The sequence below is a fragment of the Gopherus evgoodei genome, chromosome 2, assembly GCF_007399415.2.
Source record: "Gopherus evgoodei ecotype Sinaloan lineage chromosome 2, rGopEvg1_v1.p, whole genome shotgun sequence".
Lineage (NCBI taxonomy): Eukaryota > Metazoa > Chordata > Testudines > Testudinidae > Gopherus > Gopherus evgoodei.
In genome coordinates, this window is record NC_044323.1 from 48327837 (window position 1) to 48348286 (window position 20450).

The 20450-nt window shown below is 42.8% G+C and overlaps 1 protein-coding gene across 2 annotated transcripts; it reads right to left on the minus strand.

Moving 5' to 3' along the window:
- Positions 1 to 1579: 1579 nt before the first annotated feature.
- PDK4 (pyruvate dehydrogenase kinase 4) lies at positions 1580 to 13246 on the minus strand. 2 transcript variants are annotated; one of them, XM_030550611.1, is made up of 11 exons: positions 13093 to 13246; positions 11799 to 11940; positions 10614 to 10685; positions 9166 to 9350; positions 7707 to 7796; positions 7149 to 7226; positions 6315 to 6391; positions 5199 to 5297; positions 4804 to 4914; positions 3474 to 3587; positions 1580 to 2257 (listed from the first exon to the last, which is right to left on the minus strand). In XM_030550611.1, the coding sequence occupies exons 1-11, from the start codon at positions 13229 to 13231 to the stop codon at positions 2117 to 2119; spliced, it is 1248 nt and encodes a 415-aa protein (XP_030406471.1). In that variant the 5' UTR covers positions 13232 to 13246; the 3' UTR covers positions 1580 to 2116. The 2 variants fall into 2 exon arrangements, with proteins under 2 accessions (XP_030406471.1, XP_030406472.1); XM_030550612.1 differs by lacking the exon at positions 13093 to 13246 and adding an exon at positions 12349 to 12533.
- Positions 13247 to 20450: the final 7204 nt, after the last annotated feature.

Consider the following 20450-nt stretch of genomic DNA (forward strand, 5'->3'; position numbering starts at 1 on the left):
GATCATCTTTGGAAATTCCAGATCATGCAAGGTGATGAACTAAATTATTCACCAACTTTTATGTAGTGCATTAAATCATTCTGCTCAGTAGTTAAACTTAAGTAGTTTCAGTGCTAAGTTTTTCTAAAACACAGTTTCTATAAAAACAAATTAAACATTTGGAAGAATCTACAAGTTCTCAAGTCAACATGAGAGAGTTTACACCAAAAGAGCTACAAAAACATTAAAACATCTTTTGAAGGTGGAACATTCTCTGAAATGTTACTACACACATGGACTAAAGCTATAATAATGAAATAAAAACACCATACAGTACAGTTATACACAGTACTAGTTAAAACTCATTCTGCTGAACAAGGTAGTATAACAGTCTACTATTGCTTGGATTAAGAATTAAATTAAATCTGATGTCCACAGCAAGAATGTTTAGTGGCGCTCTCTCTGTTTCTAGAGAAGATGATCTGCATTACAAAACCATCACACAACTAAGCATGGATACTAATTGTTCATGTGAAGTACTGGATTCTCCATACATGGAATTCTTTGAAAAATCTAAGCTTATACGTTTGGTACAGCTCTTACAGTTCAAAGATGTGAACTACATGCATCATTATGTTTGTCACAGTCAAGTGCATCCCCAAGATACATACACATAGCCTTCTCCAAGTTACCTTGAACACAACTTGCTGGTTTTAAAAAAAACAAAAACAAAAACAAAAAACAATTCCTGAAAATGGCACCAATCTTCTACCCATTCAGGGCAAGTAATAAAAGTTATCTAAGCAAGCTATTTTTGGAATAAAAGTTGTTTAACATTTACCATTGGGAAGTGCAGGGAGAAAAATGGGACTTTCTAATGTCATAAGATACTTAGCCATGTGTGGGTCAACCAACCTGCCACACCTTAAGGTTCCTATCCTGCTGCTGCCCGGTCATGTTAAAGTGGATCTGAATAGGACGGTGTTGTACACCGGTATACATGCACCTAACTGCAGACTTCTGTAACATGGTGACGCTTTAATGACTGTTCTGGGAGAAAAAATAGGTACCTAACTGACAAGTGTCAGCATTTAGAGGTTCAAGTGTAAACATGGGTCAGAAACTGTATACATCTATTATATCAAGTCTCAGATCATGTACCTGAAATTCTGAAGTATTAATCTGAACTTCTTATACAAGAACTTTTTTGGTAAGGGCAACATTGAAAGATATACACATTTTTAGGTTTGCTTTGTACTGAACTGCACCGGTCAAATCGTGCTGTTTAGATAGGGCTGACATTAGGGAAAATGGAACCCTGGGCCAACTTATATTTTGATGCCTCTGGCCCCTACTGCCTCCCTATTCATTTCCCCCATTGTCCCTGGCCCCCACTGCCTTCCTGGGCTCCCCATTGCTTCTGCTGCCTTCCCTCACAATGCCCAGAGCTCCTTTCTGCAGACTTGAACCCCAGGCCCACCCTGCTCCTTGTAGGGTGACCAGATAGCATGTATGAAAAAAAAAATTATATATATCAGGACCAAGTGTGGAGGGGTAATAGGCACCTATACAAGAAAAATCCCCAAATATTGGGATTGTCCCTATAAAATCGGGGACATTTGGTCACCCTAGCTCCTTGCCTCTTGACCAAAGCAGCTTGAGAGTGGTGGCTGCTGGTTAGGAGCCCAGGTCAGAAGGCAATGCCAACACCAGTGGCAATGAAGAGGTATGGGTGGGATGGTATAATATTGCCACCCTTACTTCTGTGCTGCTGCTGGCAGCGCTGCCTTCAGAGCTGGGTGGTCAGAGAGCAGCAGCTGCTGACCGGCAGTCAAGAGGTGCTGGGGCTATGAACTGCCCAGCCGAGAGGTGCTAGGGCTCAGCAGTAGCAAGCTCTGGAACAAATTAAGCACTGATGGTGCCCCGCTGACCACAGCGCCCATGGCAGGCGCCCACCCGTAACGCCAGCCCTGGTCTAGGCTATAACCTGCAGCATGATCTTTCCTTCCCTTATTCCAACAGACTGACAGTCCTCCTATTCCATGACCTGTTGGAAGGAACTGTAGAGTAATGCACTCAAGCATTAGTCCTGATAGAAGGGAATCAAACTGTCTCTTCATACAACTTGACATTTCTTTCACACAGCTGCACTTTGCCTCACTGAGTTTTTTGGTTTACTTGGGATACACCAATCATCTGCCTCTGTAGCCATCTGATAACGCTTAAAGGCAGACTTGTTGAACACAGGGAGCTTTTCTATTGATTCTGTTGAAAGAGCCTAAAAGCAAGCAAACAAAATATACAGGAAACACTTATTCAACAATCTCTTTTAGGTCACCGTTCCACAACAATAAGAGTTCTAAATATACCATTAAAAAAAATCAAAGCAATATAGATGTAACAATAAGTTTTAGAGACCTGAGCCACTGATACTACAGTTACACAGAAAACCACATGCTTGGATTAATAGTCAGGTGAGCATTAGTCTTTTGCATCTGTAATAGGCCACAGCAGCGTGCTCTGTTGTGCTTATGTTTGCCAAGGAGAGTTTGGACAGGAGAAAGATGTGCTGTCATTAAGTGTCAAGTCATGTTGCGGTCAGATTTTACAGGCCATGAACCTGTTTGTGTTCTGCATAATATGACTTCTTTGGGGTGATTTACAATCAAGATAATCCCAGATATAGCAGGACAACCCCTTTCTCAAAAGGCCCAAAGAGGCATTTGTACGTCTCACCCCATTTTACAGATATATGATTCTATGATGAAGAGACAGGTTGGGATGGTATTAATAAAAAGTTACTGTGAAGTGGAACACATACATATAAAACATACATACCATTTTATAGCTTGTGCTTAGATACTTAAAATACAGTTAAATTTTGTAACGCAGTCAGCGCAAGTATCTCTCAGTAGTAGATGCAAAGATTGCTAAAAACCTTTGTTTTTACAGTTACCTGCAGAAACCTGGTGTATGTAGTAGACTGGACCCTTACTTAACAAAGAATCTGACATAATTTGAAGTATTTATCTTACCTAGAATTCAGAATCTGTACAATAGTTGAACAGATAAATTACTGGTAACAACTATTTATATTTCCTTCTAAGGCTGGACATCTCACTGCTGAAAACAAAGATCAGTGAAGATTGAAGATCTGCTACTTGAATCTTTGTACTTTGGGTGCCTCAATTCTAACCAGCAGCCCTAGCCCATAAGTTTCTACTTAACAACTCTGTGGGGGGGTGGGGGGTGGAGAGGAGGAAGAGACCTCAAATACCAGTGTAAATTGGATCAGCTGAAAACTACTACAAAACTGACCCTCAGCTCTGAAAAATCAAGCTGAGTAATTTCTAGCTCACCAGCAAGAGAGGGTCGGCAGGCCAAGTTAGGCCTTCAGCCATTTTTATGTAGAACCACACTTTAATGTCAATTAAGTGGGATAAGGTACCTATCAGTAATCAGCAATATTACTTTCATGTAACAAAAGCACATACCTTCAGGTAGATAACAGCATCTGTTCCATAACCTGGTATAGAATATAGATTCAAGTCTCCTTGAAAGTATTTAGCATATAGACGAGAAATTGGCAAGCCATACCCAAAACCAGCCTAGAAATAAGTAAAGTACAATACATCAAAATGTCTTCCATTTCCAGAGAGCATGATGACTGTTCCAGGGAGACAGTTTAGGTCCCTGAACATCTCCATTACTGCAGAGCTTCTCTCCCTCCCCCACCCCAAAATGTTAACAACAAAGTCTCATTTAGAACACTGGAACTTTATGAAAAAATTACTCATCCTCAATCATAAAACATGCTGAAAGATCTTTCAAGTCTTCAATTGGGGAATTATATATTTTACACCTCTCACTTTTACATACTTTTACAGCCATGCCTTCTCTTTTTAACCAGAATGGGGCAGAAGCAGAGAGCTGGAAAGATGGCAAAGGAACTTGTGTTCTAAGCTTGTCCCCTAAAGGGTCCCAATTTGGGGTAGGAATGTTAAGAGTGCAAGTGAGGGAAGAGAACCAAGATGCAGAATGGCTGGCTATGTTTTCAGAGAAAAAGCGAAGGGAACCCTTGCAATGGCCTCTACTCTGTTCCGCGTGGCAGCAAACTGTTGCCTCAGCCGTTGTCAACAAAACCCATCAGGATATTATTATCGGGAGGAGTGAGGATAGGGAGCAGAGATCACTGAAATACTGCTCCTTCCTTCAAGCTGTGGCTCTTGAGAGAAGAGGGATTCTAGCATAGAGAGGTCCACAGGTTGTTAGACAACCAACTTGTCTCTGCTTTTGACCCAACAGTCATTAGAAACACATCCCAGCTAGTCTCAAGCATTGCTGCATTCTTAAAACAAACATATAGCCCAATTTAAACAGAATTCCTAAAAGCTATTAACATAGGATTGGGGCACAAGAAGGGAGCAGAAGCCACTGAAAGACTGCCCCCTGTAACATGTAGTTGCTTTGTCCACGATTTTTGCATCAAATAGAGGTCATTCTTCACTTGAGGGGGGGGAAATAAAATCTAATGTGCAAGAAGAGGAGAGGGTGTTTTTTTTTGTTTTGTTTTTAAATGGAAAGGGCATGAGACATTAAAAAGCTGCCTAAGGTGGAGATCAGAGAGACTTTTAAAGATACAAATGAAGAAAAATGCTGAATCCTTAGAATGCCACTGGTCCCATTCCAACAAAGCATGTATTTTTTATTGCAAAGTTCAATTCACCTGTGACTAACTTAAAAAGCAGTAAGACTCTGAGGCAATTTCAAGTACTTTATCTTGCATTGTTCCTTTAAAAAATTACTATAAATTTCAGATCTTACCAAAGGAGCATTACGAGAGTCATCCACCACTGGTCTCGGTGCTGTGGAATACATGTAGCTAAACAGGAGATTGATTTTCTTCAATGGAACACCACCTCCTGTGTCAGATATCTGATTAAAAAATTAGTCAGCTATAAGTCTGTTCTAGAAATAGCATTGAACATTAGCACCTGAACCCATCCACCAGTAACCCAACAGTTATTCCTGATTAGATACCACAAAAGCTTAGATTTCTGATAAATAACCTGTCTAAAGTAATCTACAGCTGAAAACACTATAGTAGATATTAACTTTGTCCTACAGTTATAAGTCAGCACGCTTTTCTATTGCTATTTGTTGTGGAATATTCAGTCTTTACTTCATTTATGGGCTACTGCAGTCAAGTAATAGATTACCTTAATTGTCAGGTCTTCATTTCCTAGAACAACAGTCACTTTAACTGGAGAAAGGGAAGAATTGTTCTCCTGATGTTCAACTGTTGCCCTCATGGCATTCTATGGAAATTAAGGTAATCACCATCATCAGAAGTTTGGCTCAATTAACTGTATGTTACTATCGCAGCACCACAGATAGTAGATTCTGGTGTGGTTCTGTCCTCCCCCCCCCCTTCCAAGCGCATACCAGGTCTTTGTTAGAAAGAGCTGACTATCCCCACCCCCCAATTGTTTGGTCTTTGGGGAATGTTCTTAGCAATTTAGTATAGGGGGACTGAAGGAAAAACTTGCAACTGAAGTGACTTCTAAAGACATTTTATTTGGGGTTGAATTTTTGGAAAGGACACTTCAATATACATATCAGAAATGAAGCTGTACCCGTCCAACATGAAGATTAGACATTAGACATTTAAAAAGGAAATCTGTAGTCAGATTCTAAGAGAACATGCCCAGGTCAGTGTGGAGTCATGGTGCTCTACCCCAAACAAGCCACACACCACCTCTTCAATCCCATTACCTCTTGGTCTATTTTTGTTGCCACCGTATTCTTTTCTTTCAAGAGCATACATATGCAATATTACCTACCTCAAAAATATTGATATTTTATTTATTCCTCACCAATCTTGTATTTGACATAAACTAACTAAAATGTTTAGACAAGGATGCATGCGCCTTTGATGCTTCCCATTCCTCTCTCTTTGCATATCCTTCTGTGCATCACAAGTTTGACAGATACCATAAGGCCCTTCTTACTCCACTGACAGAAGGGACTCCAGAATTCATAAGACTACGCTCAATAAAGGGAAGAATATCCCCCTCCACCCACACTATCCCCCTCCACCCACACAACCCCCCCTTTTTCAACACTCCACTGCATCTGAATTCCAAGTCATTCCTATCTGCTGCCACTATCCATTCCTCTAGTTACCAGAGCTATAGTTCCTCTAGGGCTGTCTGTCTCATGATCTTAGGCAAGACATAACTAAAAACAAAAGTGGCTGAAAACTGAAATACATTAGTTCACACTCACAGAACTGGGCAATGACATGCTCATAACAGAAACGTGGGTTTACAAACCTTGAAGAGCTCAAACAGTATATGGAAGAGGTGGGAAGGAACATAAACAATGTGAATGGGTTGTCTTGGCACTCTTCCTAGAGGGGAAAAAAAAGAAACATTTCCCCCATTTTAAGGCTTTTCTTTTGTTGCTTTTGCTTCCCAAATCAGCTCTACTATAAGCAAATGATGTCATGCTATAGTAAATAAGGAAATGAGAGGAAAAATGTTATTCACCGCCCCCCCCCAGCACATCATATACCAATTTGTATACAATTGGTTATTTCATGAACACAGTTGTTTTCAAGTGACTGTGCACACATCATTCAGTTTTTAGCATTCCTATGGAGTGGGCAAGAATTAATCGCCCAGAATCAGACACACAGAGAGTGTGGATTAAAACTCAGCTGTTCCTGGATTCTAGTCCTGCATCCACTTTCTAAGTGTAAAGAGAGCTTATTCCTTGCCATCATATACTAGTGCTTGTACTATAGGGGCAGGTCAAGTATGTTCTCTGCAGGATTTGCAAGAACCACTCCTCAAAAGAGAATGTTCATATTTGAGAGTCAGAAAGCCAGTGCGCTATCTTATGGAACCAAAATGCAGAGATCAGTTGTTGGATTCCAACAACTGATGTGAAAAAGGCAACTTGGAGGAGCTTAAAGAAGTGGAAGGAGCAAACATGAGATTAGGCATCTGGTAAACAAGCTTCAAGAGGAAGCCATGTACGGACTACTCTGACAAAAGCATTAAAGAGATTGAGTGAAAGGGTCTTTTTCTAAGAGCTAGAGAAGTCAATTAGGCTATTGATAAGGATTATTAGTCTGCAAATAAGAGATTAAGCCATTATCTTACCATTCACTTGAATAAGACTTAATTCTGGAGAAGCTAAGTAATACTGGTCACAGAGTCTCTGGGAACTTTCAAAAGCATCTGCAATATATTTTTAATTTTACAAAAGTAAGTGTATGCAATAATAAAGCAAAACAAAGTTATAATATAGCAATTTATTTTCTTTGGCAACATATCACTTCATACTACATTTATGTGTTATGTTGTAAATTTAAACATGCATGTTTAACATTTTAACAGATGCCTAGAGAGTGAAAGATAGAAGTCTGCCACTACACACAGCTGGTGTTGATTTGCCATGGACTGCTCTCACCTCATCTACCACTCATTAACACTTGATCAATTAGGTCTTAAATTACTTCTAGATGGATTCTTCTGCTATTTTGCACCCTCTTTAAAACCAGGAGATCAGCTAGTCTATAGCTGATAACTGTCAGGCACTTAAAAGAAGTCATTTTCAGCACCCCACACAAGTACATCTTTTGTCTGCATGTCAAACTACTTGCAAACAGTCAGTGCTAACCATGAAGAGAGAGCCTATTGATTTAACAATGTACATACCATTCACCACTCCCACCACATCACAGCATGGATCAATGCTTCCAATGTGCTGTTGGTGACCCAAGTTGGTATTGTCATCAAAAAGGAGTGCTGTTTAAGATAAACCAATATTATATTTCATTTCTGGTAAGCAACAAAATTATGAAAAGTCAGTTCACATTCACATACTCTGATCAGGAAAAGATTCCTTTTTTTTTTTTTGGTAAGTAATTATTTCAGATACTGGAGATCCCTCCCCCCACCCCCCCCAAAAAAAAAGATCCAATAGGAAAAATAATCTAGATTTTCAAGAGTCAAGGACAAGGAGGGTTTGGTGCCCGGAGAACTACTGCTTATTTCAAAGACACTAACTATGCTGATTTTTTTTTTTTAAACTGGTGGATCAACATCTAAAGCAAGGGTTCTCACAACAATTATTTTGGTAGCCTCAAAGTGCAGCCACCAACTCTTGCTGGTGACCACTGACAATTTTAAGTAAAATACTTAATTAACTTGGGGGGGGTAGGGGGGAAAATAAATATGCACATATACATATCATTTTAGTTTATTATGTAAAGGGTTTGTTTTTTTTGCAGCCTCAATAATAATGTTCAGTTGTCTCTATTCTTTACTGGACCTAAACAGAATAGAAACACAAATAAGGTGCTTTGCACATTCCTGTTTGTTTTTTTTAAAGGCAACCAATAAGCAATAGAAATAACAGACTTGCTAGCTAGTAAGTCTGCTGCTGTAAAAAGTAATTGAATGTTTATTAATATCAATTTTCACAGCAGGCTTACCCAGCCCTGGCAAGCCAGGGAACAAATTGAGCCCTGGATGGGGAGGTGGATAGGGAAACAGTGGGGATAGATAGGGGGCCAAGGAGGTAGTGGGGGCCAGAGGCAATGCAGTGGGGTGGTAAGCCAAGGGCTGGCACCCACAGTTGGGGTCCAGCACTGGAGCCTGAAGCCCTGTGACAAGAGGCTGCCACCGTCACCCCAGGGCTGAAGTCAGAGCGTCACCACTCCCGGGAAGGTGGGGAACTCACTGGCTGCCTGCTCATCTGGCATTTGTGGCTCCAGAGTGGGGCAGGACCAACTTTTGCTGGTGGCCCTGGGGCAGGGGCCACTGCTCTGCTCCCCGCCCCCAGTTACTGCCCAGGAGGCTGTGGCCACAAGAAAAGCCCATGGGGCCGCATGCGAGGAATGCTGAAAAGTCTGTTCATGGGTGAGGATATCACTAGTTTTCCACACAAGCCTTTTCATTAGTTTAGAGTTAATATTGAAGTTTCAAATTGAGATAACTTATATAAATATTCTGGTATTCTTCTAGCTCATATCTGCAGTTAAAAAAAATACTAAAACACTAGTGACATATGAAGTCACCTGAGACAGTCCTCTAACAGTCATAAGAAACTTTTACTTTAACATGTTCCACAACACGTACAATACATTTTCTCAAGGGAAAAGTGAAGACTTACTGTGTTGGTTTATTAGCATCCGGATTGATATACGATTCATGTAAAATCGATCCAAGAAGTATTGAATATTTTGATTGGTGACTAGGTCCACTCTAAAGGTGTCTTGGTATTCAATTACTCCTTGCGCCATTACAGGAACAACATCGTGGTGTCTATTTCGGACTATAACAAGTGTATCTATAAAGCTAGATAATCACAAGACATTCAGATAAATATTAAGACTATACATGGGTAAGTTTCAAAGAAGAAATTCTCTGTAGCGGCATCTTAAGTTTTGGTGCAAAGAAACCCTAATTTAGTCAAAGTGCTTATATTAAAAAAAAATTATAACAAGTGCAATTGGGTTTTAAAGGCAATCTCATAGCATAACCTTCAAAGGAAGGACCTCATCACTAACCTAAACAGAAGATCTCACTTTTTAAATACAGGGCCTGATTCACCAATGCATCACTTCAGTTTTACATCAGAAAAACTGGATGGTGAATCAGGCTCATAAAAAGTCAGTTCTCTCTCTGATGATTTTCACTTTGAAGGGTTTGTTTACACAAGCTATACAGCTATGCCACTGCAGCGCTTCAGTGTAGATACTACCTATGCTGATGGGAGGAATTCAGCCATAGTGTAGGTAATCCACCTCACTGAGAAGTCGTAGCTAGGTTGATGGAAGAATTCTACATCAAGTGTTAGGGTTAGTATACCTGTGTTTCTCTGGGCATGGACTTTTCACACTTTGAGAGACCTAGCTATACCGACGTAAATTCCAAGTGTAGGCCAGGCCAAAGTCATTCTTTTCCCAGGGGCAGATAAAGAAACTTCCGGCTAAGGTAGAGTGGCAAGCGAAATTGCTTGACTTTGACAAAAGCACTTACAGTCCACATGCAAACACTCTCTCTCATCACCTGTCTAAGTTTTCCCATGTCTAGCCACTTCCTATGTCTTAATCATATACACAATATTTTCTTTTAAGGGGGCTTTTTGGCCTGTAGGTGAAATGAAAGAATACATTGGAATACTAGTAATATCAAATGTCTAGGTCTACTTGTTCATCAGAACCTGAGTTGAATTAAAACAAAACTGAACCAAAATTGGCACTCCAACCTGCAATAGAACTAACTGAAATGGGATGTCCCAGAGTAAATTTTGTTTAAGTTTTTTCCCCCTCTCATACCAGTTACAATACTATTATACCTGTTGGCTCTGAAAACAAGATCTGTTAAGATATCAACAATTTTCAGCTTTATTCCATTGGCTTGGTCAGTTTCAACATGTCACTTTTATTTAAAAAACTGCTGTAAGCCAATGTAGCTGCAACATGGTTAGCACTTAATATACCTTGTACTGAAACAAGTCTAGTCTCTAGGTCTTTCAACTATGCTGGTAACTCAGCACAGTCAGTCATTATAAGCTGAATGTATTACAGAAAGGAAGATGAAAAATGAAATGCTTACTCAGATAAAACCCTGTGGTCCTCTGGGTTTTTTTGATGAAACTCAACTAGCTCCATTAGACTCTGAATGTACCTAGAAAAGATTGTCCACAAAACACCAAAAGGCTGCTTATTTAAATTGTTTGTTAAAAATGTTAAAGTAGCAGAAAAAGTTCTCCTCCCCAAAAAGTTACAATTGAACAAGTTAGTAAGTTGCCATAGCTCTAAGATTCTACTCAAAATTAACTTTTGCATAGTTCCAATGCTTATAGTCAACTCCCCCTCAATGCCAGCCAGCCCGCCCGCCCTACAAACTCCACATAAAATCTGAAAGTGAAAGCAGTGTTTGTTTGGCTCATCCACTGCCTACAGTAAGAGATTATGCAGGCTACACTTCACAGCGTCAAAGAGTGGAATTGAATATCTGCAATTGAAAGTCTGTTAATAATTTTGTTGATGTGAGAGCCAGAATAGGGTCCACTTGACTCTTCTATTGTTGTGTTAATTCTAGAGAGCAGAAAGAAATAAAAAAAAAACCAACTTATTTTTGTCACTAAGAGACTTGATTAGATTTGTTTAATTGTGTAGTCAAGTTATTTGATTTAAAGGGTGCCAGTTTGAACATTATTTTACAAGTTCATAATCTCATTTTATTATTACTTCTAACATTTTTCACTGTCTGGTTTGTATGCCAAGGCATTAGTAATGACAGATTTTCTTGTATTTAACCTAAATAAAGACAGGAATAGCGGTTGAACAGTCTAAAATCTTCCACACTGTATTTTGTCTCAATGTTCCCTTTGACAAATTGGTACCAAAAAAAAAGCTAGCAAAAGGACCTAGAGACTTACTATATATTGCCTTAGGCTACTTTAATGTAGGGATATGCAGGTGGTCAGATTTCATTTATTTTGCTTAAGAGTCTACATGTTATTTTTCAAGACATGTTGTGCGGTGTTGTAAAAACAAGTTATGGCTGTTTACAATTCTGTTGATAAGAATGGGACTGTGTTTTCCAGGATGCTTAAGAGATCATACAGATTCATGAATGGGTAAAGTCATATCTGAAGATTTTTTCATCTTACTTCGTTGCCCTCTGACCATATACTTTGCTATTGTCTTCTCTTACTCCAAGGATATCTAGTATAGAGTTGTCACCTCTACCATATTCTGTACTGAGTACTTAAACAAAATCCTTTGCACTTACCAGCTTTTTACCAGCTGTACTGATGGAGTGCTCAGTAACTGATCAGGAAGCAGGTCAATTTCTCTCAGGATATTTGCCAGCCTCACAGGAAGTTCTTGCCTCAAAAATGCAAAAGAGGTTCTTTCACATCCATTACTTGAACCTATAAAATAAGAAAAGTTAAGCATTTTTTAAAATGCATTTACAAGCGTGAGCAGGTTTCTTTTAGACTCCCTCAAATCCCAGTATTACAAGAGCATAAATATGTAACAACGTAAGAAGGATGCTATATTGGCTATTTCTTCTGCACATATACCAACAACTCTTTACTCTAGATGTTTTCTAGATGACTATAGTGGATACCTAGTTCAGCAAGAAACAGACATTTGTAGAATGACATCTAGTTAAAGACATATTTTGCATTTCAAGTTCAAGCAGGGAGATTCCCTCTTCATTAGCTATGGGAGCCAAGGTAGCCTATGTAAACAGTGTACTCTTACAGTTAGTCTGCCAATCACTCACTCCCCCCCACCCCTTAATCTGAACACATCACTGGAACATGATTTATCACCTTTAGCAGCTTTGAAAATCAGATCTGCCGAACAAAGCATTCGTATTGTGACTGGTACATAAAAATCACATCTGTTCTGTTCACATGCACTACAGTTTAACACATACAAACGGTTGAGCTATTTAAGGTGATCCCCATCAACAATATTAAGGTACATGATAAATTTCTGCATATTTTGGGATTCAACGTTTAATGAAACAGCCATAGGATCTTTCAGCTTCACTGCACACTTGCCAGCAGCACAGGGTTCCGGTTACTACCCCAGTCAGAGAACAGCACCCCGGAGGGAGCAGCACTCCCGTGGCGTCGGGCAATGTCAGCAGCAAGGCATACGATCAAATTCCTGATCTGAGACTCATTCATTCGTTCTACTACCGGATTTGTACAGCGGTAAAGAGCTGCTGCCAAACTGTTCGGTTTTGCTGACTCCCAATCTTGTGGAGCAGCCAGAAGGGGGTCCCGTCCCCCACGCTGTTTATAATGGGAACATCTCGGATGCTCACGACGAGAGCAGCGCCCCCCTACGGCAGAGGAGCGCCCCACCCCCAAATCCCTAGCCAGAGTCTGGGGCACAGGCGGGGCAGGGGCTTCAAAAAAGCACGTGGCTCTAAACCGGGAGCGGGGGCACCTGAGCCTGACACACCCACGAAGGAGCCGGCCAGTGGCAGAGCGCTGGAGCCAGCCAGGGTCCCCGCCGGCAGCGCAGAGCCTGAGGCGGGCAGGAGAGCTCGCCCCGGCCCGTACCGAAGTCCAGGAACTGCTGGATGGAGAGCGGGGAGGGCGAGTAGCGGGAGAAGCGCTCCACCTCGCGCGGCACGCGCCCGCTGACCCCGCCCGCCGCCAGAGGGGCGGCGCTGCGCAGGGCGACCCGCGCGGCTCTCATCGCCACGCGCGGCAGGTGCGGTGACCGGACTAGCTCTCGGACGCTCGCTCGCTCGCGCCGCTCTAGGTCTTCGACTCCTGAGGCTGCCTCTCACGTGCGGCGCTATTTACCGCCCACAGACCGACCTCCAGCGGGGCGGGGCCATGGCAGGGGGCGTGGCTCCAGACAAACCGCGCCCAACAGAACCTTGCCTGGGCCGGGACGAGACAGGCCAAGCATTCTGGCCCGTACCATTGTCAGGCAGCGTAGGGGTGTGTGGGCTATCCTTCACCCCAAGAGAGCCCAGCGGGCGCCGCGGAGAGAGCCCAAGGAAGAAGGAACGGGGAGGCGGAGGCGGCCTGCAGGTGGGGCGGAGGGGCGTGGCCGCTTCTCTGCCTAGATGCCGCTCCAGTTTCTTTGTTTACGAGGCAAATCAATGTGAAACTCCCTCCCTCCTCCCGAAGTGAGTCCTTCCAGGAACCCAGCTCACCCCTCGCCTCATTGGTTGTTCCGGCCGAGCTTGGCCTTCTCGAGGGAGCCAATCCCCGGAGCTAGACCCACCCCCGTCTTGGGCCCTGCGGCGGAGTAAATAGCTCGACTCCACCCCCATCCCCGAGGGCGGGGCTGGAGATGCTCTTCGTAGAATTCTGAGAACTGGGCCGGGGCCAGGCGTGGGTACAGGCCGGGAGGAATCGCCGCGAGCTGCTGCCGGGCTGGGCACTGCTGTGCTGCAGCTCAGGGTGTCACCTGCTTCTTAGGCCGGGTGTTTACACAGCGCGCAGCACATCGGGGTGCTGCTGACCCCTGCTTGGGGTCCCCGGGGCGCTGCTGCAATGCAATCACGATAATAGCGAACTTAGCATTAACATTGATGGCCCGGTTCCCCCTGCCCCCTCGAAGCCGGAGTGGGGCCACTTCTCCCCATTTTGTTGTGTCTCACGCTATTTGCTGCCGTTTTTCTTCCAGCCCAGCGCCTTGGGGGCGTTCATTTAGAAACAGTTGTTAGCCCTCCTGGCTCTAGAAAACGTGACTCCTAAAGGCTCACATGAATGATATCAAACAAAAGACCCCAAACTATTAGTTCTCTCTTAATCTTGCAATTTGTGAACACTTGGGATTGGTGATGCTAATATAAATGGCAGCCTTTGACCCAAAGCAATTACAGTCTGAAAAACCAAAATGTCTGAGGGGAGAACAAGGCACCAAAAATAATAGGATGCTACCGCACAGACTAACTGGGTGTGCAATTCTCAACCAATTGTTAGCTGTAAATTCCACTTGCCACCTGCATAACCAGTCTTATTTGGCAGTTTTCTGTATGAGACTGTTTTATATACTGCTAAATCCAAGAAGCTGGGGCTATTGCAGATTAAGGAAGAAGCAGTTGCTTTATAGTGGCTGGTTTGCCTCCTTTTGTAGCTAATTTAAGGTTCCAGCTGTCCTGCTAATGCTGTGGATATGGGACTAACTCCGAATAGGAGGCTGATGAGGTTTTTAACTTCTCCCTTTGTGTTGGGCTGTAATTGTGATGTAGTACTGGGGAAGGATATTAACACAGAGGAGATAGGACCTGTGCAAAAAACATCCTGAAGTGACTGAGAATGGGATTTGTAGCTTTTCACCTCTAGGGCGCTTAGGCGGCATCTTGGGTTGATAATGACCAAAGCCCAGATCCACAAAGTATTTAGGCTCCTAACTTCCATTGATTGCAGTGGAAGCTAGTATCCTAAATGTCTTTGAGGATCTGGGCCCAACTGTCTAAAGACAACTATCTGACCCTCTGGTAGTTTGGTTCCTAGTGGCCTTCACCTTGTGATCCTTGTTTGTTGTCTCATGAGATGGGCTAGGGAATGATGGATTGAGCTACTCTCTCACCTTCAGCTGGTCCCCTCTGGTCACAGGTAGGGCTGGGAAAACTGTTCTACCTGCTTTGTGGAGAGAGGACTTCAGTCTCCAGTACTATTTGGCATCTTCAGAAGCCCTGAAGTCCCTCGAATAAAAGCAAAGGAAAAAAAGACTGCACAATGAACAAGGTGTGCAACTGAAATGTGGTGCTAATAATTCCAGCCAGGGTGACATCCTAAATGCTGGTCATTAACAGCAGGCCCAAATTCCATTAAAAGCTATGCTATAAAGGGATGTAATCTCCATCCACCTGTATAACTCTAATCAATATTATTTATATTTTCATATGGAAAGGCGGATAGGGCCCTTAACCAAACTCTTTGAAAATATAGTTTAACATATAGAACAAAACACTCTGTACTTAGATTTCTTCTGGTGTTTTATCTCAACATTTTCTCTTCCTGGGTCTTATTTCTTTTATCCCTTTTTATTTTTCCACGTGCAGTACACTTGCAATTTGCTTATTTTACCTCTCTGTATGCCCCTCTTCCCCTCTGCCCTTGCTGCACTCACTCTACCAAACAGAAGTGAAATTCTATCAATCACAGAAGTAGCAGTGTGGAAATTATATAGCACAAACAAGGATATTTAACAGAACTGATTTAATCTTCAATTAAAAATAAATTAAAGTCTAATGCTCTTGCCAGCAGACTGTATTTTAATTGAAAGTTGTTTGAGTTTCATTTCATTTAAATGTCATTTAATCCACCTGCCAGGCATGGATAGCTGTCATGCAGATGATAAAAAACAAAGCATCTCAGCTTAGGAAGCACTTAAAAAAAATATGTCCGTGCTGATTGTAGTGATCAGTTGAGAACGTGGAAAGGTCCTCAAGAGTGACCACTTTCAAAATCAAGTTTTGAGCTTACAACCTGGTTAACAGGGCTGGCATTGCTGGGGCCCAAGGCAGAAACTAAGGAATGGGCCCCCACCCTGCCTCCCTCATCAGTTTACACACTGGATTTCTGCAGTGTTTCTGAAGCCAAAGCCCAAGACCCTCCATGTGGGGCTGAAGCCCAAACCTCCCTGTGGCATAGGGCCTCGGGCAAGTTCCCTGCTTGGTGCCCCCTAACATCAGCTCTACTTGTTAATGAGTTCATATATCATATTATCATTTGCCTGGGTGCTCTCATTGCTTAATACAAATATCATCTATATCCTTAAAGAGTAGTCTTTTATTACACACTGAGTTCTAAATAGGAAAAACCTACAGAGTGTAGCCCCTTTTGTTCATATTTTTATCATCACCCAAATGCATTTTGTACTCCATTAATTTTCACTGCATTCCACTGACAGTTAAGCAGTGAGTGGGTGAACAAAAGTCTTATGGGTTCCATTTTACTCTTGGTGTACTGGTACAGAACAGTTGTTGAAGGGAGAATATCAAGAGTGCTGCCCTCCCGCAACTAATAAAGGACAAAGGCCCCAGGAACACAAAGATCTAGATGTTTTTCTAAACCAAAAGGCAAACTTCTGTAATAGGCTACTGTGCGTACCACTACTCACAAGTATAATCCAACAATGAAAAGAGCTTTATTATTCCAATAATTGCTTCGGGAAAAAAATATATTCTCCTTAATATTGCAACATTGTCCGTTTATTTTTTACTAACTGTAAGTATGACTGTTCATAAATGGGGACATTACAGCATGTGTTGAGTAATGTAATTTTGTGTTCTTGTGACCATTACTGGTGGCATTGTCTGGTAGAAATTGTTAGGGATATTCTGAATACTTATGGTGACCAGATGTCCCATTTTTAAAGGGACAGTCCCGTTTTTTGGGACTTTTTCTTATATAGGCGCCTGTTAGCCCCCATCCTCTGTCCCATTTTTTCACAGTTGCTATCTGGTCATCCTATGAATATTGGACTATCAATTAATTAGTACCCATGAACCTAGGAATTTGGCTGGATTCATTGTCAATCAAATCACCTCTGGAGGAAAAGAATGGATGGCAGATAGTTAAAATGGAACCCACTTTAAGTATGACTCAGCAACTTCTCATAACCACAGTGTTGTTTGTTCCTGCTTTGGCTCCCTACTTACTCTCTTCCTTTGTCCCACTTCTGACTCCAGCACTACATGGCCCACCAGCGCCTATCCACCATCCATAATATCGGAAAACTGCACAATATCAGATTCTAAACACTGGGACTCATCACATCTATTCATTGTCAATATTTCAATTTCTCTTCTGAACAGGGTTGCCAACATTTTAATATTTAAAAACTGGACACTCCTGCAGGAGTGCCAGAACCTCCCCTGCCTCACCCCTGCCCCCGAGGCCTCACCCCTGCCTCATCTCTTCCCCGAGGCCCTGCTCCATCTCTCCCCCCAAGGCCCTGCCCCGTTCACTCCTCTTTCACTTCCCCCCAGTTGCTCACTGATTTTCCCTTCTCCCCTACTCCCTGTGTAGGTCGGGAAGGACTTGCCTGCAGAGCCAGGTGTGGGAGCTGCAGCCACCCAATGCAGATAGGAGGTGGCCCTGGCTGAGTAGGGGCTGGCACAGATTATGACTTGGTGCCTACCTGCTTCTCCTGCCCGCAGTAACCAGACTTTGGGTATCTGGTCAGTAGATCTGACCGGACACCATCAGGTCCCCTTTTCGACCGGACTTCCCAGTCAAAACCAGACATCTGGCCACCCTACTTCTGAAACATTACTGCATCCCTGCTCCAAGTGGGTGTTGTGAAAGGAAGCCATAAGGCTTTCACTTGTTCAGTCACAGTAGTGTTTTCTTGGGTTTCCTCATGTTGTTCTTAGCTTTGCTTCAGTTTTATTCTTTAACACAACATTGAAAATCCCTTTGCTCTCTACCACAACACAGTAAAAAGCATTTCTTGCTCTCCTGCATCAATCCCTGTCATAAATAAGGATAGTCTCTTTCTATAAGGATACCAGGAAGTCCTGAATCTAAGTAGAAGGAATGGCCTTGTGTCTAAAGCACAGGATTAGGAGTCAGGAGAGGAGAGTTCTATTTGTGACTCTCTCAGACTCTTGTGCAAATACAGGCAAGTTAGTTAATCTTTGAGACACTGTTTCTATTTGTGAAATTGACATAATACCTTCCTTACAAGGGTAACAAGAGACTTAATTTCGGAATGTTTTTGAAGCACTTTGATATTCTCTGATAGAAAGCATAATAGAAATAGAAAGTATTATTAATGAGGGACATATCTTTCTACTCTCTTCTTTCTGTCTCCCCATAAAGTGAAAGTACTGACGTACAATGGCAAGAACTTTGTCAGGTTGCTGAGATAGTCCACAGTTCAGCTAAATTAAGTTTAGTAGGCGAAAGGTTGCATGGAGCTACCTACAAAGACTTTCCATTGCTCCTTTGACAGTGCATTTGAATGAAGTTTAGTAGGGGAAAGGTCACAAATAACTGCATTAGATATTGCACAACATCCTCCTCACTCCTCATATTTCGCAGAAGTCAGAGTACAGTAGCTGGATCATTTTACTGCTGCATGAATACATAAGACGGCAAGCCAGATGGAAAAAATCTGTCTAGTGCTATAATAATCTTTCAGTATTGTAGATACCAACTGTCCAGTCATAAACAGGAGACTCCCTTTCTTTTGCTTTCCTGACCCCAGTATTCTGATCTAATGTTTTGTGTCTCTTGTTTTTAACTCCTTTAAAATTACATTTAAAAAAGGTGAAAGGGATGGACAATGAATGACTGCATTTAAAATGTTTCTAGATCTTTTGATAAGGGTAGCCAGACATCAGGTAAGCTATAAACATCTCAAGGTGGGTGTTGGAGATAATGGGAGGAGAGGCTAAACTACAAGGCTTTTATCAATAATCTTGAAGAAAAAGCATAGGAACCCAACTGTGAAAGAAAGGTGCCTTCAACAAATATACCTTGAGGAAGAGCCTGTCACTAGAGAATGGAACTTCAGCTTGGGAGACTGTTTACTGTGCATAGGACAGTTATCTTCAGCCTCAGAAGTTCCACTGTGATCAAGAATGCTGCTGTTGAGAAAACAGAGGTGATGTGTGATGAGGTCAGCCTAAAGCAGCCTGGTGAGAAGAAGATTTTTTCCCCCCAGACTCAGCTAGCTGTCTCAGAACTGCTGAGGTAGCCTAGCTGAGGCAGAGGAAACAGAAAAAGAGCAGGATCAGCAGTGTACGAGCAGTGAGGCCAAGGGAAGCAGCCGTGTAGCATAGTTTTCTTTGTCAAGTAATTACACACATCCATTCCACTGTAGTGTATGCATGCCTCATGCACCATTGTCAAAGAACTGTTTCCCTCAGTAGTACCTGTTGGAATGGTTTGAGTGCCATGTCGGAGGAGCCACTGGACTGATGACGAGGGACAACTAAGAAATAACAGGTTCGGAGGAGGTTGACAAGGAGGTCTCGCAACTTTGTGGGGCCACGGATAGGGTGTGTATATATGGAAAGTGTGGAAAAGTGCAGCCAGAACCTCAACAGGAGGTTCTGGAGGAGCTGGAATACGGGCTGCAACCTGGCATATTCCATATAGGGGTGCGCCAGGGTCTCCCTCATGCTACAAAATGGACAGGCGATGGGGATGGGGATGGGGATGGGGGTGAACTGCACCAAGTACATGCCCCACAGCTCCATGATATCCCCAACATGTCTCCAGGCCAGTTGTCAGAGCTGCGTGAACCCTCCGCCTGCCTGCAGTGTGTGGCAGGGTCTGCTGAGAGCAGCCCATGGACTGTGTCCTCACACATCACAGCTCCCCATCCAGAACAGGTGGAGAGTCTGCTGCTGCCCGTGTGGCTCTTTCCATGGCCAGGCTGCGGCTCTGAAGTGCCCCACTGCCCCAGCCAGAGCTGGGTTGGGGAGAGGTGCATGGGCAACTGTGGTGAGCTGGCGCAGAATCACAGACCCTCCACCTGCTCTGGGCTGCCTGGGCTGGATAGGGGCCGGGGGTTGAGCTAGCCACCCCAAGCTTAGGTTTCACCTGCCACCCATGGGGTTGCACTGATCATAACCTCCAGTTCAACAGCCAGTTCCCCCATTGGATCTCAACCTTGGGCTAACTATGTGAATGGGCCCTCTCTTTGACCCTCTAAGAAAGTGGTGTTTCTGGCTGCAGTAACCTCAGCAAGGAGAGTGGATAAACGAGAGCCTTGGTCTCAGTATCTCCTTACATGGTTTTCCATAAGGATAAAATTTACCTATATCCACAGCCAAAATTATTGACAAAGGTGGTCTCCAATTTCCATATAAACCCAACAATTTATTTGTCTTCCCAAAGCCTCACTCGCACACAGAGGCTTGAAAGCTTAATTTGATGGATATGAGGAGAGCATTGGCTTTCTACATTGACCTCATCAGACCATTTTGAACCCC